This window comes from Propithecus coquereli, unplaced genomic scaffold, assembly GCF_000956105.1.
Source record: "Propithecus coquereli isolate 6110/MARCELLA unplaced genomic scaffold, Pcoq_1.0 Scaffold534, whole genome shotgun sequence".
Lineage (NCBI taxonomy): Eukaryota > Metazoa > Chordata > Mammalia > Primates > Indriidae > Propithecus > Propithecus coquereli.
In genome coordinates, this window is record NW_012151219.1 from 900760 (window position 1) to 927258 (window position 26499).

At 40.0% G+C, this 26499-nt stretch overlaps 1 protein-coding gene across 1 annotated transcript in view; it reads right to left on the bottom strand.

The window, feature by feature from the left end:
• Nucleotides 1-26499, bottom strand: part of FAT3 (FAT atypical cadherin 3) — a 528492-nt gene that overhangs the window by 184540 nt on the left and 317453 nt on the right. Inside the window, exon 3 of the mRNA XM_012657230.1 lies at nucleotides 3045-3106. Coding sequence (XP_012512684.1) covers nucleotides 3045-3106 — 62 coding nt within the window. The remainder of the gene's footprint in view (nucleotides 1-3044; nucleotides 3107-26499) is intronic.

A 26499-nucleotide genomic window follows, 5' to 3' on the forward strand; every position in this document is an offset into this window, starting at 1 on the left:
GAGAGAGAGAGAGAGAGAGAGAGAGAGAGAGAGAGAGAGAGAGAGAGAAGGAGGAGAAGTAGATAGGGGGAGAGACAGGGATTGAGGTTCAGCTGGTTTCTGAAAGCCTTAGCAGGAGATTTACTAAATGGAACAGCGCATGTGGTAGCACTCCCGGGAGCTGGAGAGGGCAACGGGGTGTGCTGGAGGCCAGGCTGGCATGATTCAAATGACCTACAATTTTAAAAATATCCACTCTGAAGACTTTAGAAAAGCCAGTGTGCTGCTTGTTAGCCGGGATCATGATGAGATTTGTGCTACACAACAATTCCCTTCTTGACCCACTGCCCTCGCCCTCCTTCAAACCACCATCACCTCTCACCTGGATCTCTATAAAAGCTTCCCCACTTATAGTCCTCCCCCCTACCCCCCACCCATCTCTGCCCAGCAGGGAAGCCAGCCATTCCTTACAATGGCAGTCATATCCGGCCATCCCTGTTTAATCGCTTTCTGCTGCACTCAGGACAAAATGCAGAATCCTTGCCACAGCCCTTCATTTGCTTCTCCAACTTGATTTCCCATCACCCCACCTCCTAACCTGCTCCACATTACACTGGCCTGGCTTCTGTTTCATGAACACAATCTTGGCATCATGTCACCAAATGCACCAAATATCGGCACCTCGAAAAGCCCACCTAACCAGTCTACTGAATGTTGCCTACCACTCCCCTACTTTTAGACACTGTCATGGAACCATCTTGTGGTGGCCTTAGAGAGCTTCTCTCTGCAGTTACAGCATTTATTCCTTTATCATGTGCCTCCCTGCTCACTCTGCATCCCCAGCACTTGGGGCAGTCCCTGGCATGCACATTGAGTCCACTGGTTGCCACCTGGGGCTCCTTCTGCATTTCAGTTGCCTGGAGCTACTATCCTTCCTGGAGTGGGGAGGTGCAGTGAAATCTTTAGGAGGGTTCAGGTATTATATCACCATATGATAATAATTAAATCACAATGATTATAACTACACTTTCCTGAGCATCTACTTAGCCCCAGATGCTGGACTAGATATTTTATACATTTTTTATATTTTAATCTCCCACCAACCCTATGAGGTTGTTAATTTCTATGCTACCCTGCTTCCCTATGCAGATTATATCAGGTACACATTGACTATCCCTGATCCAAAGATCCAAAATCCGAAATGCTTCAAAATCAGAATCTTTTTGAGCACCAACATGACGCTTCAAGGACATGTTTATTGGAACATTTGGATTTTGAATTTTCAGATTAGGGATGCTCAATTAAGTGTGATGCAAATATTCCAAAATCCAGAATACTTCTGGTCCCAAGCATCTCTGATAAGGGGATATTCAACTGTGCTGAGAAATGATGTTCTAGATCCCAATCTATGTTGGTTCAAAGTACCAAAATGTTACTCAGTACTAATGTAAGTCTGTAAAGGATATGAAGCCATTAAGGGTTCTTTTGGGAAGTAAATTCAAATGCTTGGAAAACACTCTTCCCTTGTTTCTCTACCATAGATGGAACTTGTATCAGTCACGCTCTTCTCCACACACTCTCGGACAGCAGACACCACTGTGCGAGGAACAAGGCAGTGAGCGATCTCAGCCAGGTTCCCCAGCTAGTGAGAGGCCTCCCTGCTTCCTGCTGGGAGGTAATAGGTTCAACTCTCTAAGAACACAGCCTTTCCAGGTGTCCTGGACACTTTTCTGGAGAAGAAAGAAGCACATAAATATAATATAATAATATGCTATTATTTTGGCAAATGTACTCTAATTCCGGACCAGGTAAGTACTACAGCCCATTAATATAATTTTGAGAATAGAATTATTATAATTATTTTTTGGCAGCCTGGAGTCTTTTATATTTATGAGATGATAGTAATGTTTTAAAAGGATTATCATAGTGCTGCATAATTCCTTATTATGTGTAATGCTTGAAGAGTTTTGAAGATACTTTGATACAAAATATAAGGTCTGATCCTAATAGCGATCCTTTGAGGTGTATGGGATAGTAATTATCTGCCAGATTTCACAGTAGGGGAAACTGAGGTCTAATTAAATAGCATCATCCAAGGCTTCAAGCTAATCACGTCAGGGCAGCTCCCAGACCCATGTCCTGACTTCTAGTTCGGTGTTCTTTAAATAAGTTATTACTGGAGAACTGACTTAAAGCAGGATACCAGAAGAGATTGTACACGTGATTTGATGGGTGTGGGGTGTGTGTGTGCACGTGTGCGTGTGCAAGGAGGAATGGTGAATTTCAGTATGTGGTTCTTAGGGACTAAAAGATCATTTTAGAAGCATGGACACATATAAACCCTTAACAAAGCCCTAAGTGCTAATCATTGTCATCTGTTCCATGTCACACTTAAATCACAGTGTCATACAAACTACCCAGACTTCAAGTTTCCCAATAAAGATACTCGATATGTATAGAAAGAATGTTCTGCAAAGCTCTTCCCTATCTGTTTTCTCATCTCATGTGGGTTTTTTTCCTCTCCAGAAATAATGCCCTCAGAGTTTATATTGCTGCTGTTTCTGTCTTAATGAATTATAGGAGTCCATTTTATGGTTTCAGAAACAGTCATCTCGGGTAATGACTCAACCAGCAGCCATCTCTCCCTCAAGCCTCTCCCCAAGACAAGAGGAGGACAGCAATGCACTTCTTCAGCAATGGTGTACTTTTGCTCCTTCTCTTTTTACATCTGTGTCTCAGTGGCTCACAGGGCTCTGCTTCTGAACTTTCTTTTCTGATTATTGACAAAAGAGCCCTCAGTAGAGGCAGAGATGCTAGCACACCTGCCTGTGTTTAGCAAAAGGCAAAGGCAGCTCGACTAGCCTTGCTCTGCGCAGAGGAGGACATGGGAGGACATGGGGAAGAATATACCAAACTCTCCAAATGCTGAACAAATCAGACCAAGAGGAATACCTTCATTGTGAAACCCATTGTTCAAATATTTTAAAGTTCCAGTTTATGTTGAAGGTTAAAGAAGTTTAGTAAAAGTCAGTTTTAATGAATTCCAGTTCCCTCTATGCGCTTACCTCCAGAAAATGTTCTGCCTGCTGTTCTCGATCCAATTTCCTTGAAGTTGTTGTAATCAGACCTGCGTAGAAATGAGAATATTTGACTTTTAAATATCTGGGGCAAGTAACTTACTGAGTGTGGGAAACAAGTCCAGTTAAATGAAAAGCAAAAGCGGTGGGGAACAGTAACTTTCCAATCAATCCCCAGTGACAATCCGAATGGTCTCAGGAATTATTCTTAACAGAAAATAAAATTTACAAAGAAAACCTGAAAAAACTGTTTCAGTTCTTTCTACCACCACTGAGGTATTGTAATCACTTCAGGGATATAAAAACTCACTAAAGAACCATTGTTTTTCTGATAATGAGGAGTTTCAATGATTCATTTGCATATGACTGAAATTCTACAGTAGGAACCTCATTAAAGATTTAGAGTTCTTGAACAATTAATAGGTTGTTTAGGCTGATTAGATTCAGGCTAGAAACAGCACTTTCTTGTTTAACTTTTACATGCTTATATAATTTTTGTTATAGGTGACAAAGAAGGTTATTTCTATAGTAACTACTTGTACACATAATTATTTCAAATTTAATAACTCTTACAACACCAAAGATCTCATACTGTAATTTTATCATTTTGTTTTATGTGTTTGAGTCTTTATATGAAATAAGTTCCACATGGAAAATACCTATCTTTTCTTCCAACGGTGTTTTTCATAAATGAATCACCCCTCTGAGTATAAAGACAAAGAAAAGAAAATGAGAAGACAAAACCTTCAAGGCCTCCCAGCTTATTGCACCAATTTGTCTTTTGCAGGTTTTATTATTCTTATTGTCAAATGGCAATTAGGAGGTCAAATTTATTTTCCATTTCTCAATTCCACAATGTCCCTGAAGAGAATACAGGTTGGGCTGTTTTCATGGTATATTCTGATAGACAAGGAAAGAACAGAGAAAATCAGATGAAAAGCTTGTTCCCAGTGCTAGTGAGGAAGGTGAAATATGGAAAGGGTATTTCGCTAGGGCCCGTGGAGGAGCTCTTGACTTCAGCTTCTGTCTTATGTAGAAATGGTGGGTGGGAGTACACGGAGTTTAGAGAAAGCCAAGAAGAGACCACAGGAAATTAAATGGCTCCCCACGGCCCTCAAAATAATTTCCCACTCAGGGTAGCATGGCTGTTTACAAGGCTGCCCCACGGCCCTCCACCTCTACGCTTCCCACTGGAGGGAAACCTGTGTTTCCAATGCACAAATGATCTGCCTTCCCGCGAATTCATTCTGGAATGTGTCCCATCCTGCTGCTTCACCCACAGATTTTTCTGTTCTTTACTTTTTATTATAAATTGACAAATTGTAGTTGTATATATTTATGGGTACAAAGTCGTGTTAGGATGTGTGAATACACGTGGAATAATTAAATCAAGCAAATTAATATATGCATCACCTTAAATACTTTTTTTTGTGGTGAGGACATTTGAAATTTACTCTTAGTAATTTTGAAATGTACAATACAGTATGATAAGCTACATTCACCAAGCTGTGCAACACTACGCTGAGCTAGAGTTTTTAAATTTAGGTCGAGTGTTAGCCTTCTCTGGTCCCCTTAACGGGTTAGATGCCCATCTGCTATGCCCCCACGTAACCAATACTCCACCATTGTTGCTCCTTGCCCTATGCTAGAATCCTTTGTGCACATGTATTTTCCTGCTAGACAAATTGACAGAGTTTCTTCATGAGAGGAGCCTGTCTTTTGATTCTGAGGCTCTGGTGCCCACCTAGTTCCCCACTTAGAACAAAGAATAGGAATTCATTAAGGCCTGGTTATGGAAAGATGCTGTGGAAGAGATCGATTATGTTCTAATCTTCAGTTTTGCTACAGACTTGGAATGTGTTCCTTTAGGAGGGTGTTGTTTTGTGTGTGAAGAGTGTATTTGTGGGTGGGGGAGGTGTGTGTGAAATTTGCATTCATTTAAAACCATTTACAGAGTCCCTCTATGTAAATGGAGCAATGCAGAGGCATTCTTGGATATAAGGAGCTACTACTATCAGAGATCATGGGATTATGGAAGCCTGACACCAAGAGTTTCAAGTGAGAGGATCAGTGACTTCCCTTCCCCAGCTAACCATCAGAATCACCCAGGAAACTAAAAACATGGATTTTGTCTCCACCACGCCATCCCTCATTTGCTGTATCAGAATCTCTTAGGATGAGGGCTGAGATGGTCCTCTGATTCTAAGACAAAGGTGCTAATTCCTCTTTCTTTTGTTGAATCTCATTTTGACTCTTATTGACATTAATTCTTCTGCCCTGCCATGTCCAAGAATAAAATACACTGAGCTGCTCTTGAATCTGGGTCAGGCCATCGGGCTCAGTGCGTACATGGTAGGGTGGGGGGAATAATGTGTGAGAGCACTGGTGGCTGGGGTGATGAAGGAGGAAGAAAGGGGACGCAGCTCTGATTCATATTGATGAAGGGTCTGTGTGGTCACACCAGTGGGCATCTAACATGAATCTGACACCTTCCTTTTCAGGCCATTCTATCCAACAAGGTACTATGTCACAGAGGTTCTTTCTAAGTAGGGAGTAACTGTCACAAGGAAGGGGAGACTTTCATGAAGGCTTACCTGTTAGAGGACACATTGGGAATGAGACATGCTTGTTATATTGAGTCTATGAAGGGGTAAAAGGGCTCTTGGCCTCTACCCTGCTGCTCTTCCAGGCACAAAAGACCAGGGCCCCTTTGCCTTCTGTTCCCCTGGGGACTCTCGTGTCATCACCGGTCCTGCTTGCCCACTGTGGGGGGACTGTGCACAGGAAAGAGGTCAGCTTCCTCTCCTATTGATTCTTTGGGGTCACCCTTTAGGGCATTCACTTATTTTCACAATGCCCACGTATAACTGGGAGAGCAACGTGGTCTCGTTCCATCTGCATACCCTCCCCAGGATGCATTTCTCACATATTGATCAGCAACAGAGAAAGAGACAGGCTTCCTGAAAAGTCTGAAACACACACACAACACTGAACCTGGAGCTGTGAGAAAGCCAGGCAGTTTCTGTTCCTGAAGCAAAGATGCAGGCAAACCTCTGCAGGTTTCAGTTCTTTTGGCTTCTATCACCTTTATTTTCACAGATATGAAGTAAAAAGCAAGAAAAAAAAATCTAAAAGTGGAAATCAGTACAAAATCAGATGAGGTAGGGGGATAGGCTCAATAACGAGTGTAAGGTTTCTTTTCAGAGTGATAAAATGTTCTAAAATTACAGATCGTGCTGATGGTTGCACAATCTATAAATATTCTGAAAACCACTGAATTGTATACTTTAAATGGGTGACTGTTATTGTATATAAATTATATACCAAAAAAGCTGTAAAAATTGGTAGAAAATCATAAACTCTGACTTTTAGGTTTTAACAAGTCTTTCATGTTTGAAAAAGGTAGACACTTGAAAAGAATGAATGAATGAATGAATGAATGAGTTAGTTTAGGAATCAGGCATGAAGAACGGTTGGAATAAACAGAGTAATTAGGTTTATTTATGGGAATCTGGAACACAGAAACATTGAACTTCTTGGATTAATGCAACAACTGGTAGTTATTTGCACCAAAAAATATAATAAATCTTGTTACCAAGCCAGGACTAAACCAAGAAGGAAGGAAAGCTTTCTTCCTTCTAAAGGTTATACTTATGATGAGCTGTGCATAGTGCCAAAGTAGCACTGTCACTTTTTACAATCAGAAAGGGATGCAGAGAGCCATCCTTCACAGGCCAGAAGAATTAGTTAAAATTACCAAGGCTGCCTCTTCATTTTTAACTACTTTGTTGTAGCTGAATGCATTTGTATCTCAGACTAGAGAAGAAGATAAAACAAAGCAGCCTCCTTTTTCAACCACTCTGACTCATCACTGTGGACGGCAGCCCCCATTCTCTAATCTATGCAAGAGAGAGGCGTGTACATCACACATGAAACTGTAGACCCACTGGGCACAGTAAATTGAGGACTGACATGATGAAATTGAATTTCAAAAATAAATCATAGGCAAGCTTTTGAATGTGGTTTGGAGATATAAACAAACACATCATTTGATATAATTACATATGCAAACCTCCAATTTAGGAGGGGAATTATGCCAGTCCTAAGTGAATGATACTCAGTAAGGGTGGGTGGGGGGAGCATATGGCTGGAACCATGCAATTATTTTTAAAAATGGCTGCTTTTGATTTTTTGTTGTGGAGACAGGAGACTCTAACAATCTCTCTCTCTCTGAGAAACTGCCTGAGCACAAAAATGTGGCTGCCTGTTCAAAAGAGAATTCAAACTGTTCTAAGTAGTCATGGTTGGAGAAGTGATACTTGTAAAGATGACATCTTTTCCCTGACTTTTCTCCCTATGGGTGTTCCAGGTCGCAGCTGTGTAATCTATTGCCAGGACACTCACATTTTCTTTAAGTGCTACTTGAAGCAGTGCAGGTCTTGGCTGTTTCAGCAGAATTCTCCAAGACTGCTGGAAGCCAGGTTTAGTATTAAAAAAAAACAAATAACAACTAGAATTATCAGCTCTGTGAACTACAATTAGTTCTTGCTCTGTTTTTCATGTCCCGTTTCCTCTGCTTACCATTTCTCCACGTCCACCCCCAGCTATGCCATAAACCCCTCACCATCCTTTCAGACAGTTCAGGTGTTACCTTCTATGTGAAGCCTTCTGGGACTTTTTCTACTCTAGCATGTTGCTCGTAACCCATCTATTGTCTGGTTCTCTCTCTGGACCACAGTTTCAGAAGGCAGAGACTTTGGGCAGTTAAGCTCAACAACCTAGATCAGTGCCTGCTACATCTGTTGAATAAAATGCTACTTTTACAGCACACATTTTGCTCTATTTGTTAAAGAGTCAGTCTTCCCTAATAGGATACAGTAAAAGGGTAGGGAATAAGTCTTATTCATTTTGTGTTCTTGGTGTTTAACACAGAAGCTGGTACATTGTAGATACCAGGCCAAACTTGTCTGACTGAGGGTGATGTGAATGCAGTTTTCCAGAACTCTCGATATTGTTTTATTATACAGAGTGGCCATCGTGGTCCCAATGTCTAAGAGTTAAAGTTATCTGAATGCTCTCCTCCATTCTTTGAATAATGTTAATGTTTCCCCAGTTTTTAGAGGTCATTAGAGCAATTCCTGATAGCCTTTAAAAATTTTTTTTTAGATCGTTGATTAAAAATGTTTAACGTTTAATTTTATGAACGAGGGCTTTGTGGCCATTCTGTGGTTCTCACACATCTTAATTTCTACCTGATATAAGGATAAAGGTGGGAGAATAGTAATGCAGTAGTATGCAGCATTTATTGAGTACTGACTGTGTACCAGGTACCACACTAAACAGTTCACCTACATGATCTCATTTCATCTTACAGTAGCTCAGATATCATATAGAATAAGAGCACACATTAGATAAGAGCACACATTAGTTTTTTTAAAAACAGACCTAATACACATCTTCACTCCAACTTTAATTTTTCCTCTGACCCTGAAATTTCAAAGAAATGGGAACTATTTTAACTCCACTTATAAGAGGAAACCGAGTTAAATAACTTCCCCAAAGTCACCAATGACTCTGCCATAATTCAACCCAGGAACTCTAATTATGAATCTTCTTCATTGTCTGTCTAGTGGGAGAAGATGTGGGGTGTTGTCAAAGTCGCCTGCCTAGGAATCAGGAGACCCAGGTCCCCGTATACCCTCTGTTAGTATAATAACTGGTTATGAGATCACAGGCAATCACATCTTTTCTTTAGGGCTCAGTTTACTCCTCTAGGAATGTCTTAAAACCTCTTTTCATTGTGGTGAGTCTACGATAATATTAAAAGACATCAGAAGGAGATCACTCTTCTTCTTCCTTCCCTGCTCTCTCATCTGAGTCCACTTTCTTCTCAATGGTCCTGAGCTCAGCTGTGCAAGACCTGGGTGGGTCACCCCATCAGGAACAGCAGGTCTGAGTTCTGGTTTTCATTTATCCACAGAATCGACACAGAATTAAACCTGCATATGCATATTTCTTAAAAGGGGGAAAGTAAAGATATCAGTTAACTATAAATGTGTGCTTTTATGTAGAGGAGAAAAACCACACATTGGTTATTCCCACATTTATTATTTCTTCCACAATTTTCACCTCTCTTTTCAGCCCATTAAGGAGTCTTAAAATGTTCCCTGCAGGTTTTACACATGGACATAAGGCTGTGCACTGAATTTGGAAAGAAATGAAATGGATGCAAAGTAAATGCAAATTTAAGGATTAGAGAAAAACTTAAAGTTGGAGTGAAGACATATATTACAACTATTTAAAAACAAACAACTAACTAATGTGTGTTCTTAGACTGTATGATATTTATTTGAAAAGAAAAAACAACCAGAAAGAAAAATAATATACAAGAGCTACATCATCAGCTAAAAGGGGGTTAAAAAAAGGATTCTGGAAACTGGCCCCATGAGACATGCTTCTTAAGTAAGGGCTGTTTCATCAGGTGTAAAGATTTGACGTTGCTCAATTGAACACGCAGTGCCGCTATTAAATTTTCTTAAGAAAATTTGACAGGGGAAATCACCCATGGAGCTTCAGCCTGCAACTTGGACTTTTCTTTATAAATAGTGATTTCCATGATGCTAATAGAAGCTTTAAAAGTGAGAGTGCATTTTAAACCGAAGTATGAAGACACTATGGGTCAAACATGGTTTATAACTGGTTATAACATGGTTTTTCGTAATTGATACATCTCATTTCTTTCTTTGTGAGCCAGTGGATGGCATTTATGGATTCTGCCTTAGCAGCAGGGAAATCTGAGGCAGCACTCTTCTGCCAGAAACATGTTTCCTCGTGGATTCAGGATTCTGCAGCCGCTACAGGTAGCAGAGGGAAAAAGCCAGCTTGTGAAGGAAAAGTGTTGATGCTGGCACAGACCTTGCAACTTCCCTTCAGTCCTAGTTGACAGATGGAGTTGCCCACCGCCTGGAGGGAGAGTTCCAAAGGCTCAAGCAAGCCCTGCTTCCTCGTTGTACTACGCATTATAAACTAGATTGATTAGGTCAAGCAACTTGTCATCAGAATGAAGGATGAGGTAGGGCCAACAAGGGAGGGAGTAATGAAGATGACATTGTATAGTGGACAATACTTTCAAAGGCCTTCTCCTTTGCACAGTCCTTCCTGGCCCCAGTGGTCCTGCCACATACACCCACATGCACATGTGTGCACGCATACACTTAGGACCAGAGATGACATATACATGCCTAATTTTGCCGGAATACCTGGATACTTCCCAGTTCCATCTGTTCTGCCCTCAGTTCCTCTCCTCATCACCAGTCCCCACAGCCCTCCCTCCCAATCGCACAGAGCCCTCCAGCTCTGCCTTTGGATTTGGCCTAGATGAGGCGGCATTTATTCACCTGAAGAAGTCTCTAGGCTATTAAGCTAAACCTTGAATACCATATTGGATTTCTTCAGAGAAATTAAGCTGCAGATGGTGAACCAATATTAAGGATGTCGTATGAAATGATGCCATCTTTAGGTGCCATTAACATACCACTGATGTGTGTGCTCAGATGTGCAATATGGCATGCTTCTCTCCCTTTTTCTTCTTGCCAAGTGTTTTTTTTTTTTTTTGCATAATTCTGAATATTGGATAATCAAAATAAGGAAGCAGAAGTGACTCGAAATCTAAATCCACTGTATAGATGGGTCTTAGAGATTACGTAGTCTGAGAAACGTTGTGGTATGCTGGTTAGCGGTACACTAACCAGTGCTCAGGCTCCGCAATCAGACTGTCTGGCTTCCCTTCCCAGTCCCACCCCTGGGCAGCTGCACGTCCTCGGGCAAGTTACTTAGCTTCTTCATCTGTAAAGTGAAGCTTATTAAATTAAATAATCAATTTAAAGTGCTTATCTTGGTTCCTGGAACATACTAACTGTCCAAGTAATATTACTCTTATTATCAGCTCCAGGAATAATGCCTAGAGCATCATATGTGTTCGATTGTCTGACCTTGCTTCCTTCCCCTCTTGAGAGTCCCCTCAAACGTTTGCAAACATTTGGGCAACAAAAATGATAAAATGTCTGCTCTTCACCCTATCATCTGACAGATAAGGATACTGAGGCTCACAGTTTAAGTAAGTTGCTCAAAGACTTATTGATAAGAAACACTTCATCCACACATTGTCAAATTTTGTTGAGAGGATAATATATAACCTTGCTACACAGAGTGTGGCAGGGATTAGCATCATGAGCGTTACCTGGGAGCTGGTTAGAAATGCAGAACCACAGTCTCCTCCCAGACCTAGGTGATTTGTATGCACAATAATTTTAAACACTTGGCTCTACATCATTGTTGGTTTTCAAATATGGCTGTGCACTGGAATTGCCTGGTGAGTTTTAAAAAATATTGATGTCAGGGTCCCACACCCAGGAATTCTGAATTATTTCATATGGGCTGAGCCTAGGCATGAGAATTTAAAAAAAAAAAAAAAATCTCCCAGGTGATTCTAATATTCAGCCAGGGGTGAGAATCACTGTCTATATAGTTGTCCTGGATGATGGAGTTATGGTAATTAGTTTTTTTGACTTATCTAACTGGTCTAGTTTCCTCACCATCAAAAACACTCAACTTTATAAACAAAAGAATTTAAAGGCTAATAAAATAGAGGCCACCAGGAACATAGTTTCTTGTACATCCCCATCTGATTTCCACAAAGTTCTGTTCTGAACCCTCCCAGCAAAGGACTAAACTACCTGGTTGCCCTGTCTGTGTTAACTTTAGATCTGACACCTGCTTCCTGCCTTCCCTTACTACTGGCTTATCTCAGCTACAGTTTCACTTCTTCCTTTGGGCATCCTTTCTTTCACTGCCTGTGGCATGACACCCCTCCTAGCTTCATCTGGCCCCAGGAACCTCCTAGCAGAGGTAAAACAGCACCTCCACGGTGATGTTCCCTCTTCCCCACAAATACACATTTGGACACCAGGCACATTGGGAAGACAAAGAAGATACAACAGTAAGTCCCCATATTTTCCCTCAGGGAACTAACAATCCAGTGAGGGAGGTGGACACATATAAGAATGACTATGGTACAAGATGCAATGTAATGCACACCCTAGGCAACTCTGAGTGTCTTAAAGAAGGAAAGATCAATACTGAACTCTGCAATTGGAAAAGATAAGGGAATGAATTGCATTTGTACTGGCCTTCGATGGTTAATAAGAATCTGACAGAGAGTTGGAAAAAGTTAAAATGTCAAATCTCCATCTGAGATTAATGGAACAGAACCATAATGAAAAAGGTAAAAGATCCTGGCTCTGCTGTTTTTTTTTTTTTTTTTTTTTTTTTTGGAGATTGGGCCTTGCTCTGTCACCTGGGCTAGAGTGCAGTGGCATCATCATAGCTCACTGCAACCTCAAACTCCTGGGCTCAAGAGATCTTTCTGCCTCAGCCTCCCACGTAGCTGGGGCTACAGGCATGCGCCACCATGCCCAGTTAATTTTTCTATTTTTTGTAGAGACTGGGCCTCCCTCTTGCTCAGGCTGGTCTGGAACTCCTGGCCTTAAGCAATCCTCCCACCTTGGCCTCCTAGAGTGCTAGGATTATAAGCATGAGCCACCACGCTCAGCCATTGCTCTGCTATATTTTAGCTGTATGAACAAGGATAAGTTATATAACTTCTCTGATCTCAGTTTTGTCATCTCTGAAATGGGGGTAGTACTAGGTGCCTAACAGGCTTTGTTAGAAACAATACAGGTGAAGTACTTAGCATGGTGCCTTGCAATTTAGCAGATGCTGTTTACAAAGCAGAAACAGCATTCTATAAAAAGCAGTGCATTATATTTTCTTTTTATTAAAACACTAAGAGCAATGGGGTGCTATTCTTAATTACATTCAAAAGGAAAACATTCTTGCCTCTAGATTGGTCACCCTGGATATTGTCTAAAAATTTAATAACCAGGCAACTAAAAGGTGAAGTTTCCTTCTGTTTGTTCAAATGAACGCTATAAAGTCTTTTAATTCCTGCCACACTCCAGAGGTGTGAAAACAGCCACTGCACTACCCTTAGAAATCATTTCACTGCAAATAATTTGTTTCTACATCTGTTTTCATGTGACAGATAAAATCAGGAGGATGGATTAAGTGCAAATTACTCAGAGAACGTGCAAAGTCTTGAAAATGCATGTGTGCTTTATAGGCATGGCATTCTTTAAGATCATCTTTGTTCTATAATTTATACAAGACCTCCTAGGTAAGAGCAATGTTTTGAAACCCAATTAAAAAATCTTGGAAAAATATCACTTGTTATGGAAAGCTTTGAATGTTATCAGAAGAATGATAACACCTTTTTAAAAAATACCATATGTTTTCCAGTTAATTTTCACATAATTCAAACCTTTTCTTTTGTCCTAAATTTATATACACCCACATTGTAAAGTCTCATTATTTTTCATTCCACCCATCTGAGAATTTGTAATAGTTCCATGGCTGGTTGAAGTTTACCTTTGTACTACCTAGGTAAATTAACATGATAGGAAGGTCTCAGGGGAATATTTAATGTACTCAAGACAAACCATTTGCAAAGCACTTTAATTTTAACAACCACCATTTTGATGTTCTAATTGCAAACAGCCTATGTAACTATTCATTAGAATCTGTCCAAGCAGGTCTTTTGTTTGGCAACACTATGTTAATAGTAGCATTAACCTTATGTGTTTATTTGAAAGCAGTAAACATGTGTTTCCTGAAATATTGTAGAATCCACATTCTCAAAGCTATAAAGTCCTCCTCAATGAGGGTCTGAATTAGTGGCATTTCACTGCCTTTCTTTTCTTTGGAAAGAACTACCATGTCTCACAAGAATGATGAAATTTGTGCTTAATCATTTATTAACACAGCCACTTTGTGCAAGTCTTTGAAAATGTTGTGTGCCTCAGTTCTTCCTCTATAACAAAGCAATGATTTTATGGGGGAGCAAATAACCTCTTCTTCACTAAGGGTAACATACAATATTTTTTTCCCATATAAACTTAAGTGGAAAGAAAAGAGGGTTTGGTGTCATTTACAACTCCTTGGAAGAAAGGCTAAATTAATGTAGGGAAGAAGAGTTGAAGAGTTCTTTTGCAAAGAACTTTATAAACAATTCCATTATATCACTTTATGTTCTGTTTGCAGGTTTGTTTTCTTTAATAGACTCTGGTCTCTCCAGGGTAACCATGTTTTTATTCACCTAATGTTCATTAAAGGAATGCCTTTTAAGAGCCTGGCCTAATCTTTGTATCTTTCATGCTTAGCACAGGGCCTGACATATGAAGGGTGATCAATAAATATTGGTCTATCGAATAAATAAACTATCATAATAACATATAATTAAATATATAATATAGACTATAATTAAATATTATATAATACAATGTGTATGTAAGCGTGCATGCACATGAACACGTGTGCTACCATCCACAGCAGGCAATGGTCTATATATGTGGGAATATTCACTTAGCATTTACGTTATGGCTTGTCAAAGCTTCATGCCTTTTGAGAAAAGCTTCTAAACAAATTCAGAATGAATTATGTGCTGTGATGATTATTGTTTTGGGTTTTTAACACAAAATGTTACGGGTTCATAAAAAGCCATTTTTTTTGTATCACGTTGCAGTCTGCAGTCTGGGTGGTTAATTGGGGTTAATGGGGGGGAATGGCAGATTGCCAATTCTAATGAGTTCTTGACTCTAATATGTGTTTTATTTCTCTTTTGCTTTTGCTTTTTGTTTAACTAAATTATGTTATTTATCCAAGAATCTGTCACATATAAGTAGGGATCATGTCAGAGAGGGCTCAATTCAAGTTTTGTTTCCCCCCAAAATTTTAAAAATGGGGAGGAAAAAACCCCAAAAAGGCAGAAGTCACAAAAACAGCCAGTCTCTGATTTCTCTAGGTCCACAAAGCACTCCATGGTGAATATCAAAATGGGGGACGAGTCAAAGGGCCTTGTAGGATCACACTCCGTGGCTGGAGTTTGACAAATTAATCCTTCCAAAATGCAACCAAGAATCTAGCAAGGAGGCCAGGCGCAGTGACTCACACCTATAATCCTAGCACTCTGGGAGGTCAAGGCAGGAGGATTGCTTGAGCTCAGGAGTTACAGCCCAGCCTGAGTAAGAGCGAGACCCCGTCTCTACAAAAATAGAAAAATTAGCCAGGCATGGTGGTGCATGTCTATTGTCCCAGCTACTTAGGAGGCTGAGGCAGGAGGATTGCTTGAGCCCAGGAATTGGAGGCTGCAGTGAGTTATGATGACGCCACTTCATTCTAGCTGGGGTGACAGAACGAGACTCTGTCTCCCCAAGGGGAAAAAAAAGAATCGAATGGGGCACATCAGCCATGTCTTATTGAAAGGGTGAGTTAGGTGGCATTTTAGTTTCCTGTTCAGGAAAAAAAAACAAAAAACTAGAAGTCAAGTTAGAGAATCATTGAAAGAGTAAAGCTGGTAAAGAATGACAGAGCAGCAAATGTGGGCTCTGTGGGATTGGGGCTGGTATGCGGGGTGGGGGGGGTGGCCCCAGAGTCTGCCATAGCATCTATCTCTATGTCTTGTTCATTACATATTTATCCACAAAACCAACAGAAGTACACATCATTTATTGAGTGCTACATTACTAAGTAGCTAGATCTAACTCTTAAATTTGTGCCATTAACTGGGAGACTGTAATTATGGCATTTGTTTGGCTTTCCTTTACTGGTTCCCTTGGTAGAGGTGGAAGAAGGTGGTTCAGGTTTTCTTCCTATTTCAGAAACAGGAACAGTGATGGCAGCCCTGAAATGGGACCATCCCCTGGCAAGTTTAAAGTTAAGGACTGCAGCCAGCGATGGGTCTGCTGGGCACCCATATTCAGGTTTCTCTGCCTCTTTCCTTATCATCCCAAGACTGACCTTGCAGTCCAGCAAAGGACTCAGGAATATGGTTGCAAAATGTTTTTTCATATTTTTAGCAGCTTTCTTTGGGACTAAGGGTTTGTAATGGGTGGGTACACAAGAGGTACCCATTTAAAAACCAACTAGCCAAATGAACACGCCACCCAGATTCAAAGACATTTTCTTCTTTGTTCGCACTCTGACAAATTCGGTATCTTCCGAACAAACTGGCTGTGCGCAGAGCCTGAGATTGAATTTTTAAACCATTCACAACACTGTGTCATTCCTTCATTCTCAGTGAAAACGAGCTCAATGCTACTGTGGTTGTAATTAGTGGATAATTAGTACTTGTACATGTCAATGCTACATGTAATGGAACTGGCTCCTGGTTTAGCATCCACTCAACAAGATTATTTAATTTTGCTATAATTTTAATTCTTTTGAGTCACATTCATGCCCTGGCAATAGGAAATTTGGGACTCAGGCTGGTTCAACTAAGGTTTGAAATTGCATTAATGGGTTTCATTTTTATCACAGAAAAGAAAGTTGTTGGAAGGTTTTGCATTAAGCTAAAGCAGCATTCCATACTCTTGTCGGTCATTCTGGGCTTGGATGCTTAAATATCACATCAACTACAGTGCCGGCCCCACTGCTGGCTTGGCACGGGGGTACTTCAGAGAATGCTGAGAGTAATGGAGAACAAGCAGTGGATAAATAATTAGAGTTGTGTGGTTGCAAGATCAGGTGAAATTACGCAAAAAGGTAACATTGGGGCACCTAAAACAATGCCTGGGATACAGGGAAGGCTTCCCAACAAGAGACTCTTAGGTTGAAATGAGTAGAAGTTTGCCTGGTAGACAAGGAGGAGAAGCACCTTTCACCATATTCTGATGGAAAGGATAAAGCACACAGGCAAGTGACTGTCCCCGAGTTACTTCAGGAGACCTCATGGGAAACCTTTGCTTTATATATTGTTGGGAATGGAAGGAAAGTAATACCTTTCTCCTTAGGGCATGCAATTAGTCAGCTCTGCAAGGGGCTCTTTTAATTTTTAACATGGAAGTGTTTTCAGACATTATGAAACAGCATTGCAGTAGATGACAATGGGAAAAGTCCCCTCTCCATTCCTGTCAGCCTTAGAATAAAGGGATCAAGACCACATTAGCAGCAAGTACCTGTTCTTCACAACACAATAGGCAGGGGGTGCTAGGAGACTGCCAGTGAGATACCATTCAACCAGTGTTTCCTCCTCACCCCCTTCTCCTCCTCGCAGAAGCAATACATTTGTAGGGTCACCAACCACCCCATTTGCCTAAGACCATCTTGGTTTCAGCATTCCAAGGTTGAGACCATGTCTCAAGAAATCCTACGTTTTGGGCACACTGGGATGGTCAGTCACCCTCATTTCAGATTGCAACCAAATGCCAAGTGTCTGTGATTAACTTATCAAATGGTAGAGTTTCAAGGCTGGGCCCATGTGAGAGGCATCCACTTTGGTTTGCAGGTGAAGAAAGTAAGGCCCAGAGAGGAGCAGCGACTTGTCAGATTCATTTGCACAATGCTTAGCTCCAATTAGGTAATGCCCCTGCTCAGAACCACTCAGAACTGCTTCATGATTTCTTTTTGTCTTTCTCATATAATCACATGTTTCTAAAAGCTCCTCACAGTTTTTTGCTAACATAGCTAACAACTAATGAAATTTTCTGATTATTCCCTGTGTCAGGCAGTATGCTGAGAACTTTACATGCAAAAATTTCACTTAATCTTCATAACAATTCTAAATTACTATCACTAAGTTGCCCAATACTATTATTATCCCCATTTTGTAGAGGAGAATGAATCCTAGCAAGACCCAGTAGCTTGCCAGAGGTTTTGCAATTAGTAGGTGATAGATATTTGAAACTCAATCAAGTTTTCTGTCTCCAGAATTCTCATTCTTAACCACAAGGATACAAGACTCCTCTTCTTTTTAAATTTTATCTTCCACTATTTTTGTAAAGTTACTCCATTACTAAACCAAAATATTTGAAAATGCATAGTGATGGTTTTCCCCACACTTTATTCCTATTCTTTCTCCTTCATTCACTGGAAAAGCATCTTCAGATAAGAAGTTACACTTGCTTTTCAGTGTCCAGTGGGTTTGGGGCCACATCTGCCTCCCTCCTACTCTGATACTGCTTCAAAGAAGTGCAAATTTGATGTGCTGGCAGTGTTTTTGGCTTAAGCCATTGAGCCGCTTTTAGGATCAATCCAATTAAATGTCATATGGGGTGCCATTAACTGAAGGAGGTCCTACAGGGATTCAAATGCCATGCTTCTTTTCCAAGACCTGCACCATTTGGATTTCTGCTACTTCTTTCTGAGGGTTTCTCCCCATATGTTACAGCCTCCTCCAGCTCTCACTCTTGCTAACCTCTTTCTTCTGAAAGCAAAGTCTTCATATTGAAAATGTGTTCTACTCAGTTCACCAAAGTATTAATAATTTATCCAGGTTCTAGCTGTTCTGAAATTCTTCCTGCTCCTTGACTACATAATGCTTATTCCTACCTTATGCCTTTGTGCTTTACCTTCCCTTGGCCAATATCCTTCTCCTCCCCTCCTCCCTTACCCAGATACCTGCATGGCTAGTTCCTTCTTTATCAAACAGACCCCAGTTAAAATATCACCTCCCAAGAGAAGCCTTCCCTTCTCTGATTATCCCACCTAAAGTTTCCCCGACCTTGTTTTATTTTCTCCTGATCCTATCTGTCAGAAATTATCCTGTTTGCACATTTGTTCACTTATCTATTGCCCATCTTCTTCTCTAGAATGTAAGGCATAAAAAACAGGCATTTCATCTGTCATTTGCATGTATTGCTGTATCTGTGGCACTTAGAAGTCCTGCGGCACACAGCATACCTCAGTAATAACTGTTGGATGAAAGAATGAATGCTTATATGAAACGTTGACTGCTGAAGCCCTCCTGTCCTTGCATTTAAATATTTTGCATGCTTTTTGTCCTGTTCGGATTTTCACAGTGAATATTTTCAGTACCTGGAAGTTGCTGGACACTCTCCCTCAGGGAACTAGCCTGGAGGACAGTGGATGGGAGTCAGAAGGAGTGAGGTTCAGTTCCAATCCCTCCCACTTCCCAGCTAAATGACCTTGGACAAGCGACTCAGCTTTCTTACCCACACAATGAGAATGCTCATATCTACTGCCTGGGACCACAGTGACTAGGAAGTGAGGTGAGATGTGGAAAAGCACCTGTACTACAACCAGTACTCAGTGTGGTCCTTGCCCTTCCCCTACATAGGTACTAAGCATACTTAACTTTCATAATTTCACACAACTATCCAGACTGTAAACAATTTAATACCAAACAAGTACCAAACAATTAAATTATTAATTTGAAAATAGAGATCTTGGAATATAGTCAAGAAAACCTTAGAACTCTCTAATCTTTTCCAAAACCCCAGGAGGCTTAAGGGACTAGCAGAAAAGGTCATTTTTAGAAGTTTGGTCCTATAGCAATGCCTCAAGGTCAGGATACTTGCTATGGGGTGATTGTGTCCCCCAAAGAGCACGTGCGGGAAACTTAATCCCCAATTCAACACTGTTGGGAAGTAAAGCCTAATGGGAGGTGTTTAGGTCACGAGGGCTCCACCCTCATGAATGAATTAATGCCAATTGAAAAAGGGCTTGTGGCTGTGAGCTCAATCTCTTGCTTTCTCTCAAACTTTCTTGCCCTTCGGCCTTCTGCCAGGGGGTGATGCAGCAAGAAGGCCCTTGCCAGATGTGGACCCCTTGCCTGTGGACTTCTCATCTTCCAGACTGTGAGAAATAAATCTCTTTTCTTTATAAATCACCCAGTCTCAGGTATTCTGTTATAGCAGCACAAAATGAACTAAGACTGGCAGGAAATTCCAGGGAGAGGGATGTAACTTCTACCATCAGACAAAAGAGGTCAATGTGAAGGTTAAAAGATCTAATCTCATTTGTGTCAACGGACTGGATTCAAATCTCAGAGTTAATTTTAGTTTCCTGCGAGTAAGATTATCAGAGCCGCTCTCTGCTCCTCTGGCAAGCATCTCTTATCTATAGATCGCTTTTGCCCAGGTGTATAAATGAGATGTTCTGTGTAATGTCCACAGGTAGCAGTTTCTAGCTATCTCTTTTCATTTACCCTGTCCCTGTTTTTGGTAAGGGTGTTTGTGGATTTTGGTAAGAAAGACTGCAGTGGGAGATAATGGAAAAAGCTCCAGAGGCCAGAGAAGAAGGCTATACATCTATTTATCCCCTTAAATATGCTATGAGCTTATGCAGGTCACATAACCGCTCTGTGACTCAGTGTCTGCACCTGTAACAGGGATAATAATAATCAGCCTAACCACATGGCTCACCACTTATGATCTTCCATGACATCCCTACCACTGTGTCTTCAGTAGCCTATTGAGTAAGTTCCCAGTCCAACCCGACATTTGGGGCCTTTTTTTGATAAGAAGTGCCTGTACATATATAATAAATAAATACCAGTTGAGAGAATGGATGAAAATGAGAGGGTCCATGTAAAACAACTTTAATTGATCTATTTCAAATAGAAAGTATCACTTTCAGCAAACCTAAAACAGCAATTACAGCGTCTCCTATTTCAGGCCTCAACATAGAGATGTGAATGAAAAAGAAGATAAACTCTCCAGCCATTCCATAATTAAACAGTCCCACTTTGACCAAGATCCACTTCTCAACTGTACCTGTTTCCAAACCCAGTTTAAATTTCATCTCATTTATTGATTCAGTCAACAAAAATGTATTGAAACTGAATGCTTCCAGGCTAGGCACCAGGGATCCTTCCCTCCTCCAGGAATTTTTCAGATGTGACCTTTTGGTATAATGTCTGCCATTTCATGTCTCTGGGTGTGAAATGTTTTTGTGACAATCATGTGGACCTCTGCCATATTTAAGTTAAGATGATTAGAATCAAACAGACTGGATTTCATTGCAAGTTCTACGACTTACTTTCCCTGTGACAGTGGGCAGACTCTCTTTCCTTAACTGTCAAGTGAGGAATAACATCAACTATATGTGCTTATTGGAAATATACATTATGATCAGACATGTAAAGCATCTAGCATGAAGATTGGAGCTTTTCAGGTGAGGAGCACATGTGAATACCTGCCTTTTCCTGGTCTTAGTTTGGCCAAAACTAAACCAGTTCCCATCTGGAATAGTCTTCACCTTGGTTCAATGCACTGCACTACAGCAAAGGTAGAGACAACTATCATCGGCCAAAACAGATACTCGCTGCTCACCGCTTTACAGGCATTCGTGGTTTCATTGTTCTGGCCTCTGAGGCCTCCACCTCCACACTCACTGCCACCCTCTCCTGTTTTTATACACTGGCAGGGATCTCGCAAAAGGTCACTCATCAATGGTCTCAGGAGGAAAATAGAAAAGACCAGAGTATCCAGGCAGTGGCATCCACTTCACAGCTTTCTCACCTGTTAAAGTGAGAGGCTGGAGTAATCACCCCAAATTACCCAATCAACCTAAAAAGGGAGATCATTTTTGTGCCTGCAAAACCTTTAAACAAGGAATAATACGACAGAAATGAATCTTGTGTTTCACTCTTCTCGGAATGGTTCTTAGCGGAGAATACAATCAAGTGAAATTTAAGTTCAATCTGACCCAAGTTCTCGTAAGATAAACACATCTCAAATGGAGAGTGATGGGAACCTCATTACTTAGAATTGGACAAATAACCTAAGGCAGTATGATTATAACCTGGCAGCAGGGATGGTTTACTTAGCAAACTGCCTGCACCTCTACTGGGAACATTTAACACCACTTGTATTTTGAAATCACAGGCTACATCTACAGGCAATAAAGGCTGTTATCTCTCCAATTCATTGCAGTTGCACAAACACCCAGTTAATTCAGCTATAACACATCTGCCCAGAGAAATATTTACTTCTGGAACCTCCTGGGTATGCTTTAAATTTCTCCTAATTGCTACCCATTGAGTTCTAAGTTTAAGTGCTGTTGAGCTGGACTTAAGGTCCTCCTCCTATACTGAGAAGTTCACCACTATACAGTTGCGAAGAACAAATTCTCAAATGACCTAGCTACACATTTAGCACCGTTTTCTTCCTACAATTGCATAGGTGAAATTCTCTCTAAATCTAAGAAGACGAGTTTTTCTCACTGTTCATTTGTCTTCTCAGTAGAGTAAAAGGACGATAAATGTTTCTCAAGGACCACAAAGAGACTAACACGCACGCTTCCTGCTTGAGAACTAGATTTTTTCACTACTGAAGCTATAGGAAATGAATCCTTGGGGCACTTTTTTAAATTATGAGAGTAACAAGCATTCTTATCCTACTAAAATGATAAGAAAACTGAGACAGAGGAAGATGAATTTCAGAGCAGGAACAAGGAGTAAAACATAGCAGTTCTAATTTTCAGAATAGGTCCTACTTCTGAAGACATTTTAATGAACTTAATTCATTTATCCTGCTCCTTCCAAAACTCTAATTATTTATATTCTTTCTAGATCGTTTTGTGCCTTTAAGATGTCAAAGACCACAATTCAGAACCAATACCCAGGGTTAGGGTGGGTAAGGGAGAAAGAGAGAGTGGTAACTTATTGACCCCAGGGTCTCAAGGTTTTCACACTAAAGTCCATGCTTCCCAGTGCACCATAGTTCACGCCCATCAATCTCTTCCTTCCTTTCATTGTCCTAAACCTCAGGAGCTCACAGTCCTTACAGGTACCAATATCATAGTGCCCCATCCTCCATACTTCCAAATTCCTCATTTCTCCATCACACCTAATGCTTTGTCTGGACCATAACAAGTGTTTCTATCCGTAAACACAGAAGAGGCCAGGAAAAGTCAAGTAGGACTCCTCACTCACCTGGTTTCCTACCAATCTTCCGATTAAGACCATCTCCATTCCAGACTCCTAGGATTTTTTTTTTTTTTAATTGCAGGACTGGAATCCAGAATAGTTTGAAAAGTTAATAGTGATCATGTCATAGCTAAGAAAATAAGATGACCTATCTCATAATAAATTAACATAGCACCCTGTGAACATTTAGGCATCTTCTGGACATCAACATTTTGCAAACTTTTGGAGGAGAAAAAACATTTCTCATCTGGGTGGCTATCAGTTAACCTCTACTCAGAAGCCTCCCTAACTCTTTATTCTCACCCAAGATGACTTATATGGTCTTCTTTTCACTTACATAGTCCCATATGAAAATGCTTATTATTGCTGATGTACTTGTCTGAACTTCACTGTGAGCTCGCTAATGATAAAGTCTATGTTCTCAGTATCTAATACAGTGTAGCTCATGGTAAATATGCAATAAAGGTCTGTTAGATGAATATATATAGGAAGTGTTCCTTATTAAATTGAATATAATTGGATACTTAACAGTTAAAATATAAATAAAAATGACACTTGGAAAAAGTTTTGTAGTTTATGACTTCTCTGCAGAGCACTGAATATGAGCTGATCTTGTAAAATCAAGGAAATAATCTAATTTCAATTTAATTCTTTCTTAAATCAGTTTAGAAAATTAACCTGACCATAGTAATCTAAATTCAAATCCAGATCAAACTAATGAATGGTTTTAGTAATAACCCCAAACAGAATGACTAACTCCTAGAGTTGGACAGAGATTTAAAGTTCATCTCAGAATCAATACATAAGTCCTTTTTGCAATATCCCCACCAGATGGTCAACCAACCTCTACCTAAATTCTCCTCACAGCTTCACGGCAGGTCACCCTTCACTCCTGAATCACAAAGAGGGATCATGAATTCCTCCTTATAGTGATTGAGAGATGTATCTCTGTAATGTTAACCTAGTTTGGCCCTCTAGCAAAGCAAAGTGAAATTTACTCCTCTTCTATGTGGCATTGCTTTGAATTCCTAATGACAAACACCTCATTTCCCCTTTGTCTTTCAAAGGTAACTGTTATGTCCCTGTTCATCTCTTGGATTCAGGGACTTCAGATCATGTCCCATCATAGTCACCCTCTTCTAAACAATTCCCCTTATATGTATTTGGTCAGATCACAAAGAGGCAAGGAGGTGGGGGCCGCTGTGCTGGCTGATATATATATTTTTTTAATTTAAAAATATTAAGGAGGTACAAATATTTTTGTTACATGTAGACATTGTATAAGGCATACGTTGGGGCTCTTAGTGTGCCCACTACCAGAATAGTGTTCGTCGCACCAAATAGGTAAGTTTTTACCCCTCACCTCCTCCCATCTTCCCGCTTTCTTGGTTTCCAATGTCCTTTACATCTCTTTGTGCCTGTGTGTGCCCATGATTTAGCTCACAATTATTAGAGAGAACATGTGGTATTTGGTTTTTCATTCCTGAGATAGTTCACTTAGGATAATGGTCTCAGATTCCATCCAAGTTACTGCAAAATATGATATTTCATTCCTTTTTAGAATTGAGTAGTATTCCATGGTGTATATATATATCACATTTTCTTTATCCACTCATGAATTGATAGGCACTTAGGTTGTTTCCATATCTTTGCAATTGTGAACTGTGCTGATAAACATTGAAGCGCAGGTGTCTTTCTGATAAAATGATTTCCTTTGAGTAGATACCCAGCAGTGGGATTGTGGGATCAAGCAGTAAGTCTACATTTATTTCTTTGAGGAATCTCCATACTGTTTTTCATAGAGGTTGCACTAACCTGCAGTGCCACCAACAGTGTATAAGCATTCCTATCTCTGTGCATTCACACCAGCATTTACTGTTTTTTGACTTTTTAATAATGGCCATTCTGAAAGGGGTAGGTGATATCTCACTGTGGTTTTAATTTGCATTTCCCTGATGATTAGTGATGTTGAGCATTTTTTCATATATATCTTGGCCATTAATCTATCTTCTTCTGAAAAACTTCTGTTCATGTCTTTTGCCCACTTTTTAATGGGGTTGTTTGTTTTTTCTTGCTGATTTGAGTTCTTTTTAGAGTCTGGATATTAGCCCTTTATCAGATATATAGTTTCCAAATATTTTCTCCCATTTTTATAGGCGGTCTATTAACTGTTGATTATTTCCTTTGCTACGCAGAAGGTTTTTAATTTAATTAAGTCCAATTTATTTATTTTTGTTGTTGCTGGAATTGCCTTTGGGATCTTAGTCATAAATTCTTTGTATACGCCAATGTCTAGATGAGTTTTCCCTGTGTTTTATTCTAGAATTTTTATGGTTTCATGCCTTACATTTAAGTCTTTTATCCATCTTGAATTAATTTTTCTATATGGAGAGCAATAGGGGGCTTTGTATATGGTAAGTGATAGTTTCATTCTTCGGCATGTGTGGCTATTCAATTTACCTAGCACCATTTATTGAATAGGGCTTCTCTTCCCCAGTGTATGTTGTCTGCTTTGTGAAAGATCAGTTGGTTATAGGTAGATGTTTTTATTTTGGGTTCTCTATTCTGTTCTGTTGGCCTGTATCTCCACTTTTATGCCTGTAGCATGCAGTTTTGGTTACTATAGCCTTGAAGTATAATTCGAAGTCAGGTAATGTGATGCCTCCAGATTTGTTCTCTTTGCATAAGGTTGCTGTGGCTATTTGGGCTCTATTGTGGTTCCAAACAAAGCGCAGAATTATTTTTTTACATCTGGGAAATATGGCATTGGTATTTTGATGGGGATTGTGTTGAATCTGTAAATCACTTTGGGTGATATGGACATTTTAATAATGTTGATTCTACCAATTCATGAGCATGGGATGTTTGTCCACTTATTTGTGTCATCCATGATTTCTTTCCACAGTGTTTTGTAGTTCTCCTTATCAAGATCTTTCACCTCCTTGGTTAAGTATATTCCTAGGTATTTTATTTTCTTTGCAGCTCTTGTAAATAGTATTGAGTTCTTGATTTGACTCTTGGCTTGACTATTGTTAGTATATAGAAATGCTACTGATTTTTATACATCGATTTTGTAATCTGAGACTTTGCTGAATTTATTTATTAATCCTAGAAGTCTTCTGGTGGAGTCTTTAGGGTTTTCTAAAATAAGATCATATTGCCAATGAACAGGGATAATTTGACCTCCTCTTTCCCAATGTGAATAACCCTTATTTTCTTTCACTTGACTGATTGCTCAGGCTCTGACTTCCAGTATTATGTTGAATAGAAGTGGTGACAGTGGGCACCCTTGCCTTGTTCCAGTTATAAGGTGGAATGCTTTCAACTTTTCCCCATTTAGTGTGATGTTGGCTGTGGGTTTGTCATGAATGGCTTTCCTAATTTTGAGGTATGTTCTTTCTATGACTACTTTGTTGAGGGTTTTTATCATGAAAGCATTTTGAATTTTATCAAATGCTTTTTCTAAATCTATTGAGATGATAATATGATCTTTGTTTTTGCTTCCATTTATGTGTTGAGTCACATTTATCTCAGCATATTATGGGGATACAGATGTTCAGGTTAGGTATATTGCCTTTGCCTCCCCCCTGGTCCCCCAAAGTCAGAGTTTCAAGCCTGTCTATCCCTTGGATGATGCGCATTGCACTCTTTCTGTATGCA